Source organism: Microtus oregoni, unplaced genomic scaffold (assembly GCF_018167655.1).
Source record: "Microtus oregoni isolate MIOR12 unplaced genomic scaffold, Mior012 000064F_ref0000363, whole genome shotgun sequence".
NCBI lineage: Eukaryota > Metazoa > Chordata > Mammalia > Rodentia > Cricetidae > Microtus > Microtus oregoni.
In genome coordinates this window covers 9173149-9192830 of record NW_024543874.1, presented here as the reverse complement: position 1 = coordinate 9192830, position 19682 = coordinate 9173149, and the positions used below count along the sequence as shown (strand labels likewise).

The following is a 19682-nucleotide window of genomic DNA, read 5'->3' as shown; positions in this document are numbered from 1 at the left end:
TATTTACTACTTGGGAAATCCAGAGTTTATGAGGGTGTTTGGTTCCTTGTGGCTGATTCTAATTGAACATCCTATTCACCCCAGCCCCTTCATTTTCTCACTATAGAATTGTCTCATCGTTTCTTTCTGCCTCTTTCTGTCTCTGTCTCTCTTTTAAGATAGATGTGCTTTCTTAGTTACTCTTTTTGTGCTACGGGTTTTGCCTGCATGTGTATTTGTGCACTGTATTCATGCCTCATGTCTGCAGAGGCCAGAAGAGGGTGTTGGATCCCCAGGAGCTAGAGTTACAGATAGCTATGAGCCTCCATATAATTGCTGAGAATCAAACCTGGGTCCTCTGCAAGACCAGCAAGTGCTCTTAACTGTTGAGCCATCTCTCCAGACCCTGTTTTCCTTTTCCAAAGCAGTGTAGAATTTACAATATCAGTAATTGTACTGATTTTTTAATCATATAGCATCCTTGTATTATTTCATTTTGTCCTGAGTTAATCATTTTTGTGTTTTTCATGTCTTTATATTTTTTCTGTTTTTTAAAATTTATTTATTAAAGATTTCTGTCTCTTCCCTGCCCCCTCCCCCAATCAAGTCCCCCTCCCTCATCAGCCCAAAGAGCAATCAGGGTTCCCTGCCCTGTGGGAAGTCCAAGGACCACCCACCTCCATCCAGGTCTAGTAAGGTGAGCATCCAAACTGCCTAGGCTCCCACCAAGCCAGTACGTGCAATAGGATCAAAAACCCATTGCCATTGTTCTTGACTTCTCAGTAGTCCTCATTTTTTAATAGACTGATCAACTCACACATTTTTTGGTCAGAGTTTTATATGTTTCCTAGCATATGCCTTGTTGCCTTTTGCTAATTCTCAGCTTTTTTTAAAAAAATCATAATATTTTCTACCTGTGGTGCTGGGCTGATGGTTGAAGATGTATGATGCTTAAAGGTTTCATGTAGTAAAGATTCTTTGATTAAAATATTACCAGTTTAAAACTCATCAAACAGCAATATGTTGCAGTATGCTGTTTTAGAGTTGTCCCCTGGCTCTGTGACTGTTTGGAAATGTTCTTTGGATCATGTAATCTGCCAAAAATTTGAAATGTCTGCAGATTCAAGATAGTGCCTCAGTTGTTTTAAAGATACTTGGTCACATGGCTTCAAAGATTACACACATAGGAGAAAGGAGAGGGTTTGAGAGAAAAACATAAATACATTGTTTAAGGGGAAATTAAGGATGATGCACAGGAAAACTTTAGACTTAGAAGATCTTAACACAGTAGTTTTGGGGATCGAGAAAGACTGTAGACCTTGATGGTGGAATAGAATGGGCATGTATAAGGAGGTAGTTAACCTTTTCTCTAGACTTGGTGATGAGTTGGGTGTAGGAGTGTCAGGATAAAAATTAATCGGGCTGATGAGACACCAAGGACAATGGCAGGGGGTTTTGATCCTACTTAATGTGCTGGCTTTGTGGGAGCCTAGCCAGTTTGGATGTTCACCTTCCTAGATATGGACGGAGGGGGGAGGACCTAGGACTTAACACAGGGCAGGGAACCCGGACTGCTCTGTGGACTGGAGAGGGAGGGAGAGAGGAGTGGGGGGAGGGGGAGAAGGGTGGGAGGAGGGGGAGAAGGGTGGGAGGAGGAGGAGAAGGGTGGGAGGAGGGGAAGGGAAATGGGAGGCTGGGAGGAGGTGGAAACTTGTTTTTTGTTTATGTTTTTTTTTCTTCTTTTCGCAATAAAAAATATGCTAAAAAAAATTAATCGGGGGTGTGATTTTGTGGTGCCTTTGACTGTGGTTATTTTGGGAAGTCTGTAATTCATGATAGACCCTACAAAGAATGGCCAAAACTCACAACTGACACTGAGGCAAGTGAGCTCCCAGAGGTTCAGAGATCCAAGGAGAGCCTTTCAGAACATGAGACAGATGAGGAGCTAGAAGAACTGGGAGGGTTTTGCAATATTTGTGTTCTTAGGCAGTCTTTTTGGCTGGTAAGTTTATGATCAAGGACAAAAGAGATGGTGACTGAGGGGCCTGAGAGATGAAAAGGGGAACGGAAGGTATCCTAATGAAGTCTGCCTGGTATTTAAAGAAATACAGAAAATGATATTTTTTTTTCTGTCTGTAACTTGGACAGTGCTTTCAAATTATTGAGGTGATGCTATCCAAGGTAGTTTAGAATAGTTTAAGAAAGTATTAGCATTTCATTTACTAATGAAAATTTGAATTTAAGAAAAGTGTGAGTTCTAAGAATATGACATTTTATAATAGAGATGTCTATTGGCTGTTTATCTTGACATTGTGTACATGTGTTTCACAATCATCCTGTGGTTCTAAGTTTTATTTTTTGAGACTGTGTGTTTGTAAGATTTTAATTTACAAACAGTTAGTCAACATTTGTGTCAGTTAATCAACATTTTTCAAAAAAGGGTCACAACTCACTTTTTAATTATGCCCACTTAACATGTTATAACGAAATTTATATTTGGGTCTTTGTTGAAGTTTACAAAATGCTCTTTGAAAGACTTTTTCATTTAGTAGTTGAATTTTTAAGCTTTCTATTTTTGGTACTTTTTAAAGATAAATTCATAAAATACTTTGGAGATAAAATAGTAACACTATATAAACATTTTTTTTTTTTGCAGATGAACAAGAAGATGAGGATGCTGTAGTCAACAGGATATCGTATGTATTTGTGTGTTAGGTTTGCTATTGCTGTGAAGAGACACCATGACCACAGTAACTCTTATAAATAAAAATATTTAAGTGAGGTGGCTCGCTTACAGTTTCAGAGATTCAATACATCATCATCAGGATGGGGATCATGACGGCATCAGGCAGATGTGGTACTGGAGTTGAGAATCCTACATCTTTACTCAGAGGCAGCAGGAGGTCGACCTCAAAGCCCGCCCTCGCACTGACAGACTTTTTCCAGCAAGTCCACACCTCCTAACAGTGACACTCCCTTTGGGGGCCACTTTCTTTCAAACCACCATAGTATTCCAAAATTTAATTGTTCTGTTTATAGTTTTGAAGTTAGAGTCTAAAGGAAATAATTGCTTAAAGTACTAATCCTTATTAATAATATTCTTAAAAAGCACCTGTAAGCAAATACACATGGTTACTTTAGAACTGATCGTTTCTTGCTAAAATGTGTTTATTCCCGCTGAGTGTGGTACGTACCTGTAATTCTAATAATGGTAAGGGGAAGGTGGGATGATCAGGAGTTCAAGGCTAGCCTCAGCTACATAGTAAGTAAGGGCAGCCTAGGCTACATGAGATCATATTCTAAGTGCTTATTTAAAGAAATGGCAGATTTCATCTTCAGGAGATTTTTTTTTAATAAGGAAAAGAGTTTAAAGGTAGAATGGTTGTTTAGGAAAAATCTAGTTTGGTATAGTGGGCACAGGCTTATAGTCTTAGCATTCTAGAGGTGGAGGCAGGAGGATTGAGAGTCTGAGGACAGCCTGGGCCACACAGCAAGACTCAGAAAAAGGGAAAACTGTCAAAGTATCAGCCATTTGTGTCCTGAGCAGACTCTTGACTTTTTGCTCAGAGTGAGACACTTGCCTGCGGAGAGCAGAGAGGGGTCTGATTGCTTTGTAGGTTCCTTATGTATGTGGAGGAGATATTATAGAAATGTACTTTAATTTTTGAAGTATCAAATTAAATGGGAAACAGTTAAGTTCTTTCTATTTGATTTTGCCTATTTAATGTGAAATCTGGGCCTGAAGAGATGACTTAGTGGTTAAGAGAACTGACTGCTCTTGCAGAGGACATGGGTTTGGGTCCTGCCACCCACATGGTGGCCTCACAACCATCCCTAACTCCAGTTTCAGGGAACTCAAAGGGTGGCAAGATCTCCGTGAGAGTGTCAGTGTCACCACAGATAAAGAGGGTGTCCATGCCAAAGGGAGGAGCCTGCCAAGGGTGTTTGAGCAGACTTGGGGAAGGAGGATGTTTTGAGTGTCAGGACCATTCAGTCCAGAATGGGGAGCTACCCAGACAGGAAGGTATGTGTCTGTATAGAATTGGGATCAGTATGGTAGAAAATTGGTTCCTTGTAATGGTGGGGAGGCTTAATTAAAGTCAATAGGAACCAAAAATTAAGGGAAAAAGGAGAAAACAAAAATGACCACTGAGTTGTTGGTTTGGAGTTGGGGTTGTGCCATTGTGAACACATGGTTTTCAACACCTACAAGATGTAGAACTGTAGTAAAGAAGTGAGTGTGGCCATGTTTTTGTACATACAGAGTGCACATTGTATGTCTCTGCTTTGCCTCCTGAGGATGTCTCCCAGTAGCAGGAATTCCAAATAATGCCCAGGCCATGTTTAAGTAGAATTTCCCACTCAGTAGAGCCAGAATTCCTTGAAGGAGGATTATAGAAGGGCTGGATAGGGAAAGGCCAATGCTAATTTTATTTTTGTACAGAATATAACAATGTAAGAATTAGCTGGGCAGTGATGGCACATGCCTTTAATCCCAGCACTTGGGAGGCAGAGGTAAACTGATCTCTACAGAGCAAGTGCCAGGACAGGCTCCAAAAAAAAAAAAGTAAGTAAGAAAAGTAAGAATTATTGGGATATTTTAAGGAAATAGTCCTTAAAGGTTCTCACACCAATTGGGGACAATTTAAACATCAAAATAAATAGTTATTGTACTGGATTTGAAGTCACTCCATATAGTAGGACAATCTTTGCCCATCCTGACAGAAACCAGTAGATTGGATGTTTGATAAGAACAAACAGGTTTCTCTTGTAGTTTCAAACTTAGATTTCCACAAAATACTGACTGAAAGGAAGAGTATCCTGGTAGTCACTACCTTGACCTAGGACCAAGAAGACAGGGTCAGTAGAGAGACAGCAACCCCAAGTCATCTGTGACTTGCAGGGAAAAGAATTAGAGAGCAGCAGCTTGCAATAGTCTTTCACCTGTCTAAGGCTGATGTCCTCATTTCCCTGTTCAGCCTGTCTTCTGCACATCACGAGACACCAGCCTCTCAGTTGCCTTTGACTCCTCTCTCCAGCTTCTTGTTAGGAGCCGTGTTGGTTCTGTGTTCAGAGTCTGACTTGTCTTTTCATTGCCACTTCAGTTTTCCTTACTTGCTTATTTTCTGTAGTGCCCATCACCTTGATACACTGTGCAGTTACCCAGTTAATATTTTATTGTTTTTTTGTCTGATGCTGTCATAGCATTAAGTGATGGTTCACTAGAAGCCCTGTGAAGGCAAAACATGTCTTGTTTACTGTTTTAACATGTCAGGTACAGTGCTGACTCAGAATCAAGTGTTTGTTAATATCTATTTAGTGAGTGAGCTTCGCCAAGAGATTCCTGGGTTAGTCTGTGGTGTGTGTGTGGTTGCTTGTGAGTGATCCTGATGGTAATATGTTCTGAAGTTCCACTGGTTGAGAGCCATTGGCCAGAGTGAGCACTTGGGGCCCAAGTTTACAAAACATGCCTTTATTGATTAGCCAGATAAAGGCTGAGACAGTTACTTTTATCATCACTGTGACAAAATACTAGGCAGAAGCTACTGAAGGAGGAAAAGTTTATTTTTATGCAGTTGCACAGTCCACAGTGTTGGCAGTGTATGTCAATTTTTTGTTACCTGCAGATGGACCAGAGAATAGAGCAAACATACAGGCTGGAACCAGCGATGGGTGAAACCTAGTGACCTATTTTTGCCAGCCAGGCCCTACTTCATGGAGATATATAGCAGTTTTTAAATGGTGCCACAAAGCATAAACCTGTGGGGACATTTCCGATTCAAACCAGAAACACTTAGGGTGACATGTTGGTGCATTTCTTAGAGTGTGCAGATAAAAAGGAGGGAATGCTGAAAAAGTTGTAGAATTTCAAGAAGGAAGTACTTATCTGCTTGAAATATACAAGGTTCAACATTTGAGGTCCTGTCTCATTTGCCACCTGGAAGCGTGTGTGGCAGACTTGTTGAAATAATTTACTGTGGCCTGTAGACGATGGCATTCTGAGCCACTGGTAACATTTAGCATCCAAGTAAGTTCACACACCCTCTTGTTTAAGGAGATAGTCACAAATGACATATTCAAGAAAATATTTTTGTTTTCCTACTACCATAATCATAGAAGGTGTAATCTTTCTTTACTACTGCATTTTAGAAGGTGACATTTCTGAAATGGTGTATTTTATGATTGCACCAGCCATGTCTCTACTATACTTTTCCAATTCAGGACCTTATTTTAAGGACTCTTTGTCAGTTTTAACTCTACATGAACCTTTTATGAGTAACTCGTAAACAGTAAAAGTAGTTTTCTGCTTTCTGGGTAGGTTTGTCACAGTAACAAAGTGTGAAGTGGAGGCTCCATAGCTGTTGAAAAGCAGCATTATAGTATTGGAGACATATATACGGGATTTTCTGGGCCACTTGTGACCTGATGATTTATCTCTTTTGTCTCATAAGTGAACTCCTTTTGCAGGTCATGTGTTCTAGAATTGGATTTGGAAGTTATGTTAGCCTAGTGTGTGGTCAGTGTTATGGTGGGTAAGAGGAAAGAGGAGCTGATTTTACTGAGAGGAGCAAGAAGATAGGAATTGAGGGACACATGACAAGCAAGTGGCATTTGAGGTCTGTTTTGCTATTCAGGTACATCTGCCATGTGGAGTGTTGTATGGGCACCCAAGAGAAAGAGAGCGACCTGTGGTACTGGTGACCTTTTGGGGATCCTACTCCAAGGCTGTCTTCAGGGTATAAAAAAATCCATGAAGGTGGCAAGGGCTAGACTTTTCTATCTGAGGGAATAAATAAGGAAACACACATTTTCTAATAGTAACTTTTTCTTTTATTTCATCTTGAAAAATCTCTTTCTGAAAATCTCTCTGTCTCCACACATCTACATCTCTTTACATACAGCGACATAACACTTCTCTCTGTTTCATACGTCTCTCTCCATCACCCTTCTTCATCACACTTCCCTCCTACTTCTCCCTACCTGTCTCCTGCTGTTCTCCAAAACCTCTGAACAATTATGAATCACATCTTCAGGGTCACAATACTACTTGAGTAAACAATAAGAAACAGAGCCAAACTGATCACACAGTTTTTCTCAGGCTAGGGAGGTCATGCTGACCGGCTAGTGTGTAAAGTAAACAGGGTTCCCAGACAGAAAGTGACATTGAAATTCAGGACTTAAACAATAAAACAGTTAGTTGACTGAGCCTTGAGGTTGGGAGTATGTGCAGAAAGTCAATTGCCGAGAAAGTTATGTCTACTAAAGTCATAAATCAGCAATAAACACCTGGGAAATTGACCTTGTATATTTGTCTGTAGGGGCAATCATATATTCATCTCCAGGGAAACTAGTTTGTTTTGAATTTGTAAAACTAGCTGTCTTAGTGACTGAGAATACTATTATTTTCTTTTGTCAGTCTGAGTAATAAAAAATATCCTAGTATTATTTCTATTCATCAGAATTATGCAGTTGAGCAGAAATTATCCTTCTGACCATCTACAACTATATGTGTGCCCAGTAGATAGAATATTTTCACAAGATAAACACACAAGCAGTGGGAATAATACCCATAGCTGTTTTTTGTGGCACATGAGACAATTATAGACAGAAATAGTTATCTTCAGCCAGTGACCCCCCTGCCTTTTCAAGTGGGGCTCCCCGTCAGAGTCACTCATCTGGTAGATTGGCCTGTTGAACACTAGTTGTCACCTTCTGTATACTCCCATGGCCTCCAGCACTGTGGGCAGAGACCTGGAAACCACACAATCCATTGAGGGTTAGAAAACAGTTAGGGAATAAGTGTAAACTGAAATGTGCCCTGCTGAGGGGCCTATAGTATTGGGAGAGCTGTGCAGGCCCTGGGGTGGTGAGTATTTGGATTTGATCTTGGCGGGAATGATACTAATCAGGGTGATGGTGTCCTCACTGGGCTGAATCTGGCCATTCACTCCAGATGAGCAACTTTTCTGAGTACTCTCTCAGGAAATGTGCTCTTCATTTTTTTGGATTAATTCATGAATCTTCTGAGTTGAGTTTTGTTTGGAGTGTTCCATTGAGCTACATTATATCGTTGGCCTTTGATTTACTGAACCCAGGGGTTTATAGGTACTTGTAGCTGTGTAGGCAGTCATTTCTGCTGTATGCTACAGGATGGCACTGAATGCAAGGTTACTCATGGTGGAACATTTATTATGACTTTCTTTGTTTGCTGTTTTCAAGACAGTTTTTCCATGTAGTCCTGGAACTCGCTCTGTAGACCAGGCTGGCCTCAAACTCAGATATCTGCTTGCCTCTGCCTCCTGAATGCTGGGATTAAAAGTATGTGCCAACATGGGTCTTATTACTATGACATTTAAAAAAATTCTCACATTTATTTTCACATTCTTTCAATATTAGCTTCAGTGTTATGGATACTCAAATTCTATCTTTAGTGCTAATTAAGTTTTCTTTGCTATTAACTGCTGCTATGTCTGCTGCCTGCCTGGTTTCCTCCTCCCTTCCACCTTCCCATTTCTCCCCTCCATTCCTCCTTCCCTTCTTTCTTACCTCCCTTTCTCCCCTCCTTTCTTCCTTCCTTCTCCCCCTCTCCTTCTTTTCTGAGACAGGGTCTCACTATGTTGACCTGGCTGACCTGGAACTCTCTATGTAGTCTAGGCTGGCTTTAACTCACAGAAATCTACCTTCCTTTGTCTTGCTATTTATTTTTTAAAAATCTTTTTTCAAAATTAGATGTTATAAAAATTTAAAGCTTTTCAGAAATGTGTAACTGGGAAGTGAAAGCCCATTGTGATTTCACTCTGTCCTTGGGTTGTTATAAATAATGATGGATTTTGGAACAACGCATTTCCTGATATTATGTAAGCATTTCTTGGTGTGAATAGAGAGCCTGCTTTGTATTTATTGTTAGCATTTTTCTTCAGTTTGTTTTGTTGAATTAATTTATTTTAGATCCTAATTTTTACATATGTATTATTTAGGAAGTATTGAAGTAGTGTTTGAAATATTGATTAGTGTTATTTACTACTCTCTGCTATTTACTACTCTAATTTAACTTTGTTTAAATCATATATCAGGGGCTGGTGAGATGGGTGTGTGTCAAGGTACTTTCTTTGTAAACCTGGAGACCTGAGTTTAATATTGGAATCTGTGTAAAGGTAGAAGGAGAAAACAGACTCCACATAGTTGTCCTCTGACCTTGCGTGCATGCCCTATCATCCCTCCCCTGCATAGCGCGCACTCTCACATACACACAAACAACAGTAATGCCCAGTTTCTTAAATTTGTGCAGTAGGCTCTTCAGTATATAGATCTCGTTATGGATTTCACCTGGCTGCACTTTCTAGACCCTACGCATGCCATTTGTCCTTCAGCTGCGTATCTGAAGTGGGAATCTTAGGTAACACACTGGTGTTGCTCTCGTGCTCACTGCTTTCCAGACCCCTAGTGATGATGTCTCTTCTCTCTTGCAGGTTGTTTCTGAGCACCTTCACTCTAGCGGTTTCAGCTGGAGCTGTTTTGCTTTTACCCTTCTCAATCATCAGCAATGAAATCCTGCTTGCTTTTCCTCAAAACTACTATATTCAGTGGCTAAATGGCTCCTTGATCCATGGTTCGTATATATTACTTAATACATGACTCGTGCGACTTTTTAACTACACTATAAGTTACAGGTTTTTCTTAGTTTCCTTCACAGTTTGTAACTTCTTCCAGTAAACTATTGTCTTGTGAGGGTTTCTATTGCTGTGATAAAACACCATGACCAAAAGCAGCTTGGGGAGGAAAGGATTTATTTCAGATCACTGTAGCACCAGTTCTCGTTGGTCTTAATAATAAAAACCCAGAGTCAGATATAGGGATTAATGCTGAAGATCAGAGAAGCATAGCGGCCAGACAGAGAGTTCTTCTAATTCTACTAGTGCTGAGATTGAAGGGGGCGATCCTGTTTCCAGAGTGTCTCCTCAGAATTTGTCCTCTGACTGGAGGGGCGATCCTCAGACTGCAACTGTTTCCTGTCTCCTTCCGCTTATATTCCTCTCTCCTCCCAGCCATACCACTCCCGTCTCCACCTGCCTAGCGCTGGGGTTAAAGGTGTGTGCCACCACTGCCTGGCCTCTAGTGGCTTAGCTTAGCACTCTGATCTTCAGGCAGGCTTTACTTGTTAAAACACAACAAAATATCACTACAGAGTACAGTTCAACATCAGAGTTCATCACTGAGGGAAGTCAGGACAGGAACCTGGAGGCAGAAGCTAATGTAGAGGCCATGGAGGAATTCTGCTTATTGGCTTGCTTTTCAAAGCATGCTCAGCCCGCTCCAGGGCCACCTGCCTAGCTGTGTCACTGTGCCCATTGGACTGGGTCTACCTATGTCAATCACTAATCAAGAAAATTCCCGGTAGACTTGTCTACAGGCCAATCTTATGGAGGAATTTCCTTAATTAATATTCCCTCTTCCTTTGCATGACTGGGGCAGACTGAGGGGCCACTGGCAGTGGCACCAGGATTTATCCTTGCTGCATGTACTGGCTTTTTGGGATCCTATTCTCTTTGAACATATACCTTGCTCAGCCTAGATATAGTAGCGAGGGCCTTGACTTTCCACAAGGCAATGTGCCTTACTCTCTCTGACGATTAGATGGGGGTGGAGTGGGAGGGTGTGTGGAGGGAATGAGAGGAGAGGAGGGAGTGGGAACTTGGATTGATATTTTTTAAAAAAATCTAATAATTTAAAAAATTCCCTCTTCCTACACATGTTTATGTTTATGTCTATGTCATGTTGACAAAAAAATTAACCAGTACAATTATTGAATCCCTCTGTGAAGTCAGAAACTATCTTTTACCTACATACTAGTTGTAGTTACTATTTTCCTTTACTTAACTAAGAAGCAGTTCTTATACTTACTGTAAGTTTTGAATTGGTATGTGTGTCTGTTTTGAAATAGTGTCTCACACTATAACTTCAGGTGATCTAGAGTTTGCTTGTAGGCCTTGAACTCATGGAAGTTCTCCTGTTTCAGCCTTTCAAGTGTTGGGATTAGAGATGTGAGCTACTAGCCTGAATATTTACTTGATTTTGGTTCATTTAAATATTGTAGGCAAAGACTTTTTGGTTCATCTGGTTATGTCAGAGAACCTCAGTCTCCACTGAAGACCTGATAGAGCAGAGACTGCAGTTGTTATTTTGTTTTCTTAGTCATTTTAAAACATGACACAATATTAACAAGATCTGCTGGTTAAAATTTTAATGTGATTTAAAAAGTAATAGTGGGGCATGGCAGTTATTTGATGACCTCCGAGTCTCCCTTGAATAGCAGGGTTTGTGTTTGTGTCTGTGGTACTTTCAAATTTTATTTTTACTTGACCATCCCATTCTTGGAGCAGCTGAGCTCCTCAGGGCTTCTGCTCACTTCCATACTTAACATGGTCTCACTTGTATCTATCATTGAACTGCCTTAGATGGTAGGATTTTTTTCTTTGTCTGTTCTGGTCATTTCAGTTTGCAAAAGACCAAATTAAAGTCAAAATTAAAGGTCGCTTGAGATCTTATGGGATGTAGAGGCGAGTCCACATTTGGTAACTTCTCTTGGTTCTCAAAACCATGAGACAAGTTGATGGTCATTGTGGAAAGTCAGAAAAAGAATTTATGAAGAAAATAATCACCACAGAATATCTACATTTCCTTCCACTCTTTGTCCTGCAGGGCTCTGGAAATCCAAATCCGAAGGTGCCAAGCCCCTTACATAAGATGGCACAGTGTTTGGAATAACCTATGTCCCGTCTCCTAAAAGCTTTGTCATCTTTAGATTACTTAAGATTCCTAACTCAAAATAAATGCTGTATAAACAGTTACTACAAAAAAAAAAAAAGTAGTGGTGGTATCTGTGTATGGTGGCATGTACCTTTAATCCCAGCACCGGAAAGCAGAGGCATGAAGCTCTCTGTGAGCTTCAGGTCATCAAGGACTAGATAGTGAGATCATGTCTCCGTCTCCCTCTTTCTGACTCTCCCTCTGACACACACATGCTCGCACATGCACAATTGAAGTGAGGTAGACCTGCCGTGCAATTTTGGGCAGGACACTATGTTGTCTTGTCCTCAGATCACTACTCTTTTAAGTAGAATTGTAAATGCACCTTGCACACTTGCTTTTAGGGATATATCTAATAGAAAAATATGCCTTTAATAGGCACTTAGTATGTGATAGTTGTTGTATGAATTTAGTATGTATGCGCTGACTATTCTCTCTGCTAGGACAGTTCTTTATGGTGTCTATTAGATTAGATTATGACTTTAGGGTGCTTGAATAGCTTTCTTACTCTTCCTGTCCATACCATTCATATTTTCTTAGTATTGATGTTGTGGCTAGTGTTGTTAACTATGGTATTATTACTGTCAAACAATTTTATTATGTTTATATAATTGGATAGTTATATGGATGGTTAGATACATTGTTTATGAGCACTAAAGGTATGTAAAATTAGGACACCTCACTGTGAGATTTTTTTTTGTGAACACAAATCTTTTCACTTATTCCAGTGAAGATGTTTTATAATAGTGAAGAGAGTCTATGAAACCATATTTTTTATTGTTTTGCTATTTTTTAAAATTTTTTTATTACTTAAAAAATACCAATCCAAATTCCTACTCCCTCCCCTCCTCCCAATTCCCTCCCTCTCCCTCCACAGACCCTCCTATCCCACCCCTCCAACCCTAAGGGAGTGCCATGCACCCCACCCTGTGGAAAGTCCAAGGCCCTCCCTACTACATCTAGGTTGAGCAAGGTTTACATCCATAGGAAATAGGATCCCAAGAAGCTGGTACATGCAGTAGAGACACATCTCAGTGTCACTATCAGTGGCCCCTCAGTCTGCCACAAGTGTCAACCCCCTTCAGAGGGGCTTGTTGTCCCCATGCTCGCTCACTCCCAGTCCAGTTGGAGTTGGTGAGCTCCCATTAGCTCAGGCAAACTGTCTCAGTGGATGACCCCCTCATGGTCTTGAATTCCTTGCTCATACTCTCAGTCCTTCCACTCTTCAACTGGATCTTGGGAGCTCAGTCCAGTTCTCCAATGTGGGTCATTGCCTCTGTTCCCATCTGTTGTTGGACAAAGGTTCTATGGTGATATTTAAGATAATCATCAGTCTGACTACAGGGTAAGGCCAGTTCAGACACCCTCTCCTCTATTGCTTAGGGTCTTAGCTGGGGTCACCCCTGCGGATTCTTGGGCATTTTTCTAGGGCCAGGTTTCTTGCTAACTCCATAATGACTCCCTCAATCAAGATATCTCTTTCCTTGCTCTCATATCCGTCCTTCCTCCATCTCGACTAAACCATTTCCTCAAGTGTAGCGGCGTAAACGAATGCAGACAGATTGTAAAAATATATATAGTTTTAATGTAGAAATAGACTTACAGAACCACCGTTCCCGCGGAGACCAGGAAAGCAGAAGAGACAGCTCGGAGCACACTCGCCAAATTTATAGGCAGACATTAGCCCGAGGCGAACACACCCCCTAAGGGGCGGGACTTATCCCTACATCTCCCCTTTTTGTCTAAATAAGACAGAACTAAACCAAATACAACTACATACAATAACAACAAATAATAAATATAACAAACAATATTGAGAACAAAAGCTTTGCTAAATATTCTATCTCAAGGAGTCCAAATAATGTAAAGAGTAACTACAATTATATAATCTTCAACTCAGTCAAAGATCTGAGAAGGGAATAAACACTACTCAACAAACGAGATATATCCAAAATGTGCAACAATTGACAGAGACAACTGACTACCTGGGCAATCACCCAAAGTCTCGTTTGCAATGTTGAGTCAACCAATTTTGGCTAAGGCCTAACATAACTGACATACCATTATTAAAGGCAAGGAACTTTTCAAAACTATCTTACCCTGTCTTGGCAGGATATGACAGTCCTGTTTTATCCATTGATGCACGCTCTGTATCTGTGTCAGTGGTTGCGGTATGGGCATTTCTTTGCCCAAAGGCCAGTTCTGCCAAATAGAAAGGCTCCAGGTGGAGTGTCTTTGGTGCTCAACATTCTCTCGGGAATAGAGCGGTGTTGCCAGGAGCAATTGTGTCTCACTATCACAAAACTCTGAGTTAGATTAAAGGCCATTTTCTACAGCTCTTTGAAGAGATTGAAGATTATCTATCTATACTGAGTATAATCTCTATATATCTAAAGAACCTGATTAGTCTGATTATAAATGACAAACTTAGATGACTATTTATCTATATAATTCTCAATATCTATCTAACTTAAAGACTAAGACAATAAACAACTGTGTAACAAATGAGGATAATGACCTCCAAATATAAACACTGTACAAATATACATTGCAATATGGCAAATATATATCAATACACAAACATTATATAAGTATCTTAATCAGAGGTAGAAATGTACATTGCAATATGGTAAATATATACAATATATATTTCAATACAATATATGTCAATACATAAAAATGTTTTAAACAGACATAGAAACATGCATGCATACAATAGTCAATATAATTTAACTTTGTTTCAATATACAAGAATTGATACCAATATATTTGTCTAAAAGCAGTAACTCACAATTATAAATCTATTATCCCATCATTCCCTCTTTTTTTTTTTCAAAATGATCCCTGAGCTTATAAAATTCCTCCCCCAACCTCCCAACCCCTAAATGATGTCCCTAAACCCAGGGGTAAACTTTACTGGGAGAGGGGACGTCGTCCTCTAGAATTACTTCCAGCTGTCATGGGGGCGACGTTCTTTCTGGGGGATCCTGTGAAAGTAAAATGATGGTTAAATTTCAAGATCAATGTCTTTTAAAATTGCAAATAGTCTCTGAGTATTTTGTGGAGGTCTGGCCAGAATGTTGTACAAGATGTGCACCATTTCAGCTAACCAAGTTGGGATCGTCTTGTGCATCTGGTATCCAAAACAGGTCTTGTAGTAGCGCTATCAGTATCATGACGTCATATCAACCAGGTAGAGTTGTTGTTGTGGGGCCCCATCTTCTTCCTGGAAACTTCAAATGTCACTTCAGGAAAAACTCATTGTTCATTGTAAAAAACTTAAACATTAATCATATAGACATACATATATATATTCAATGAAAGGCATGATAGATATATTCAATGAAAAGTATGATAGATATGGAGAAAAGCAAAGATGTTTTCTAAACTCATATTTCTTTCTGTCCCATATCATGGCTCTTGACATGAGACAGAAACTCCAGAAACTCTGGGGTTTTCTCTTACTAGCAGGCTTGGAATTGGAGAGGGACTGAGCCAGAGTCCAACTTCAAAACCAGCTCTATATATTTATAAAGAAATGTTCAATAAGGCATATATATATATAAATTAATACTTACAAAATGTGTCCATCCATCAGTAATTAAATATTCAGGGTCCCTTAATTTCTTTGAAGATGAGTATTTTCCTGTGGAGATAAGAAAAGAACCCTGCCTCCAACCTATCTGTATTTCTTACCATCAGTATGCTCGCCATCCTTATGAAAGAATTGTTATTTATCTTTTCCAAGTGACTTCTCTTCTTCAAACCGAACCTTTATTAATTTTGACGGTATCCACAATTTTTCCTCACCTGTGGAGATAAGAGCAAAACCCCTTCCCCAACGTAGCACATCTCCTGGCTTCCATTGTGAGGTCAGCACATCCTTGAAATAAACTGGTTGATGTAGTTCAGTAGACTTTTCATTATCCAATGTCTTTCTACAGCTGTTGATCCCTTCTCATTAGCGTTGAGAAAATTCAAGGTTAACAAAGCATTATGTAACCTATTTCTGGGGGTGTTTTCCACCCCTTTCTGTTTGTTCAACATATCCTTTATTGTTCGATTTGATCTTTCTATGACTGCTTGACCTGTAGGGTTGTATGGTATACCTGTAACATGCTTGTTATTGTAATAATCAAAGAACCGTTTCATTTTCCTAGAGACATAAGCAGGACCATTATCCGTCTTTATTTGTGTAGGTATACCCATGATAGCCATGACTTCTAATAAATGAGTGATTACTGAATCAGCTTTTTCTGAACTTAAAGCAGTTGCCCACTGAAAGCCTGAATAAGTGTCAATGGTGTCAATATTTTAATTTGCCAAATTCTGCAAAGTGGAACACATCCATCTGACAGATTTCATTCCTTTGGGTGCCCTTTGGATTAGCCCCTGCAGGCAGTGGCGTTTGGTTATAGAAAGAGCAAGTAGGGCATTTCTTTACAATCTCCTTAGCTTGTTGCCATGTAATTGAAAACTCTTCAAACCTTTGCTATTAACATGATGTTTTTTATGAAATTCAGAGGCTTGTAGCACACTACCAATCAATAATTGATCAATTTCTGCATTACCTTGTGCTAGAGGACCTGGCAGACCCGTATGGGATCGGATGTGTGTTATGTACATAGGGCAAAGCCTGCTCCTGATCAAATCTTGAACCTGGAGGAACAATGAGGTTAGTTCTGTATCATCAGGTATAAATTCAGCAGTTTCAATATGTAAAATAACTCTTTCTGCGTATTGTGAATCAGTGACTATATTAATAGGTTCTTTAAAATCCCTTATCACCATAAGAATGGCATATAATTCCGCCTTCTGGACAGAATTATACGGACTTTGTTCCACCTTATCCAAGTCTTCTGATTTGTAACCTGCCTTCCCTGATTTATTGGCATCAGTATAGAATGTACGGGCTCCAGTTATTGGAGCATCACGGATGATTTGAGGAAGAATCCAAGAAGTTCTCTTTATGAAGTTAAGCCGCTTGCTTTTTGGATAGTTGTTATTAATGTCTCCCAAAAAATTAGCACAAGCTCTTTGCCATGGTTCATTATCTTCCCATAATTTCTTTAGTTCATCAGCAGTGAAAGGCACTATAATTTCTGCTGGGTCTATGCCTGCTAGTTGACGAAGTCTCAGCTTGCCTTTTATAATTAACTCAGAGACTTTTTCCATATAAGTTTTCAGTTTCTTACTTGGTTTATGTGGTAAAAAGATCCATTCCAGAATAATATCATCTCTCTGCATTAAAATTCCTGTAGGAGAAATTTTTGATGGTAGTATGATGAAAATACAATCGAGCTCTGGATTCACCCTGTCCACATGTGCCTGTTGTAATTTTTCCTCAATCATTGTCAGTTCCTTTTCTGCTTCAGCTGTTAATTCTCTGGGACTGTTTAAATCTTTATCACCATCCAAGGTTTTGTTCAAATGAATTATTAGATCAGGTGTTATTCCAATAGCTGGTCGTAGACTGGAAATGTCTCCTAACAGTCTTTGAAAGTCATTAAGAGTCCGTAGGCGATCTCTCCTAATTTGTGCTTTTTGTGTCTTAATTTTTTGCAAACCTATTTTATAACCTAAATAATTAACAGAATCTCCCTTCTGAATCTTTTCAGGAGCGATTTGCAATCCCCATTTAGGTAAAAGTATCTTTATTTCTTCAAACAGTCTGTTCAAGGTATCCATGTTTGAATCGGATAACAATATGTCGTCCATGTAATGGTATACTATAGATTTGGGAAATTTCTTGCGTATTATTTGCAATGGTTGGTTCACAAAATATTGGCACAGGGAGGGGCTATTTAACATACCCTGGGGGAGAACGGTCCAGTGGTACCTCCTCGAAGGTCGAGAATTGTTATAAGTAGGCACTGTGAAGGCAAATTTTTCTCTATCTTCTTTTTGCAAAGGTATAGTGAAAAAACAATCCTTTAAATCAATAACTATGAAAGGCCATCCTTTTGGTAATAAAGAGGGCAAAGGAATTCCAGATTGCAGAGGGCCCATAGGTTGAATAACCTTGTTGATGGCCCTGAGATCTGTCACCATTCTCCATTTACCTGATTTTTTCTTAACCACAAATACAGGAGAATTCCAAGGGCTGGTAGATTCTTCTATATGTCCAGCATCTAATTGTTCTTGTACCAGCTGTTCTAAAGCCTGTAACTTTTCCTGAGCTAAAGGCCATTGCTTTGTCCATATTGGTTTCTCAGTCAACCATTTTAGAGGCAAGGCTGTTGGTATCTCTGAAGGGACATCAATTGCTTGTTCTTGTACAGCCCGAATGGCCGGTTTTCTCTGTTTGTAATATCTTTTAATATTATTCTCAGAAATATAGGCGCTAGATTTAGCAGGAATGTTAATTTCGGTATTCCATTGTTGTAATAGGTCACGACCCCATAAATTCATTGTGATATTGGCTACATATGGCTTTAATTTTCCTATTTGTCCCTCTGGCCCTATACATTCAACCCATCTCGTGCTCTGCCTTACTCGAGATAGGGTTCCAATCCCCAGGAGCTGAACATTTACATTCTGAAGAGGCCAATACGGATACCAAGATTCTGCGGTAATGATACTTCCATCAGCACCTGTGTCCAGCAGGCCAGTAATAAAAATGCCATTTACACACACTCTCAGTTTAGGTCTTTGATCATTTATAGAAGTTTGCCAAAACACACGTAACTTATCTTTCTGATCATTATTGCTTGTAACAGTAGGCATGGGGCTTCCTAATTGTCCTGATGAGGCACGTTCTCTGCAGAAACTGGATATGACTGAACCATGTTTGCCATGGGGGCCTGTGAGGCCCCCCCTCTCACGTTTCCCGACTGTATCAGGTTGCCTTGTCTATCTCTTGTAGACCTGCATTCATTCGTCCAATGTCTGCCTTTTCCACATCTTCTACATAAACCTGAAGGCTGAGTCCTCCTATTTCTGTTATTTCTAGAAGATGCATTACTATTATTATTATTTCTGAAAGATGCATTATTATTATTATTATTATTATTATTATTTCTGAAAATCCGTTGTCTACAATTCCTTTTCATATGACCCATTTTGCCACAATTAAAACATTTGGTATTCTGGTGTCTCCTTTTACCATTGGAAATTGCTTCTTCTACCCATGCTTCAGTGCCATAATCAAATGTATCAACATTGAGTGTATGCAAGACCCATTCTTCCAAAGGCGCTGATCTGAGCTTTAAAGGCCCCAAAATCCTTTTGCATTCCACATTTGCATTTTCATAAACCAAAGACTCAATCATTATACATCTTGCTTCTGGGTCAGATATCCCTATTTGTACAGCCTTAGTTAATCTTTGTAAAAAGTCACTAAAGGGTTCTCTCTGACCCTGTTTAACTCTGACAAATGATTCCATTCTCTGTCCTGGGTCTTGTACCCTGTCCCAAGCCCTTAAGGCTGCTGTAGTACACATGGAGAGTGTGTTTTCATCCAAATTAGCTTGTTCCTGAGGGTCGGAAAAGAGCCCTTCACCTAGAATTTGATCTAGGGAAATGTCAATTCCCTTCGCTTTTTCCTGCTGTTCTAAGAGTCTAGCCTCTTGCCTGAATAAGCATTGCCATTTCAATTGCGGTCCACTCTCAAGTACTGCAGAGCTCAGCTGGAGCCAGTCCAACGGGGTTGCTCTGCTTGTCGTGGCCCAAGATCTTAGCATCTCTTTAACAAAAGAGGCTTGCATCCCAAAAGTCATAACAGCCTGTTTAATTTCCTTGAGGTCATTCATACGGACAGGCTCCCATGTATCCTCCTTGATGACCCTAGGGTTTTTGGAACCAATCACCTTCTCTGTTGTTATTACTGGAAAGGCAGGTAGAGCTGTAGGTAGAGCTTTGTGGAAATTGTCCCGGAGAGACTTACCCACAGATGT

General features: G+C 39.9%; 1 protein-coding gene across 4 annotated transcripts in view; it reads left to right on the top strand.

Moving 5' to 3' along the window:
• The window catches only part of Lmbr1 (limb development membrane protein 1), a 175947-nt gene that overhangs the window by 19207 nt on the left and 137058 nt on the right, over positions 1–19682 (top strand). For 3 of the 4 annotated variants that reach the window (XR_005973313.1, XR_005973314.1, XM_041640646.1), the window contains exons 3-4: positions 2636–2675; positions 9450–9589. Coding sequence is in view for 1 of the 4 variants with exons in the window: in XM_041640646.1 (XP_041496580.1) it covers positions 2636–2675; positions 9450–9589 (180 nt within the window). In the remaining 3 variants the exon portion in view is untranslated. The remainder of the gene's footprint in view (positions 1–2635; positions 2676–9449; positions 9590–19682) is intronic. The other variant, XR_005973315.1, reaches the window with a different exon arrangement.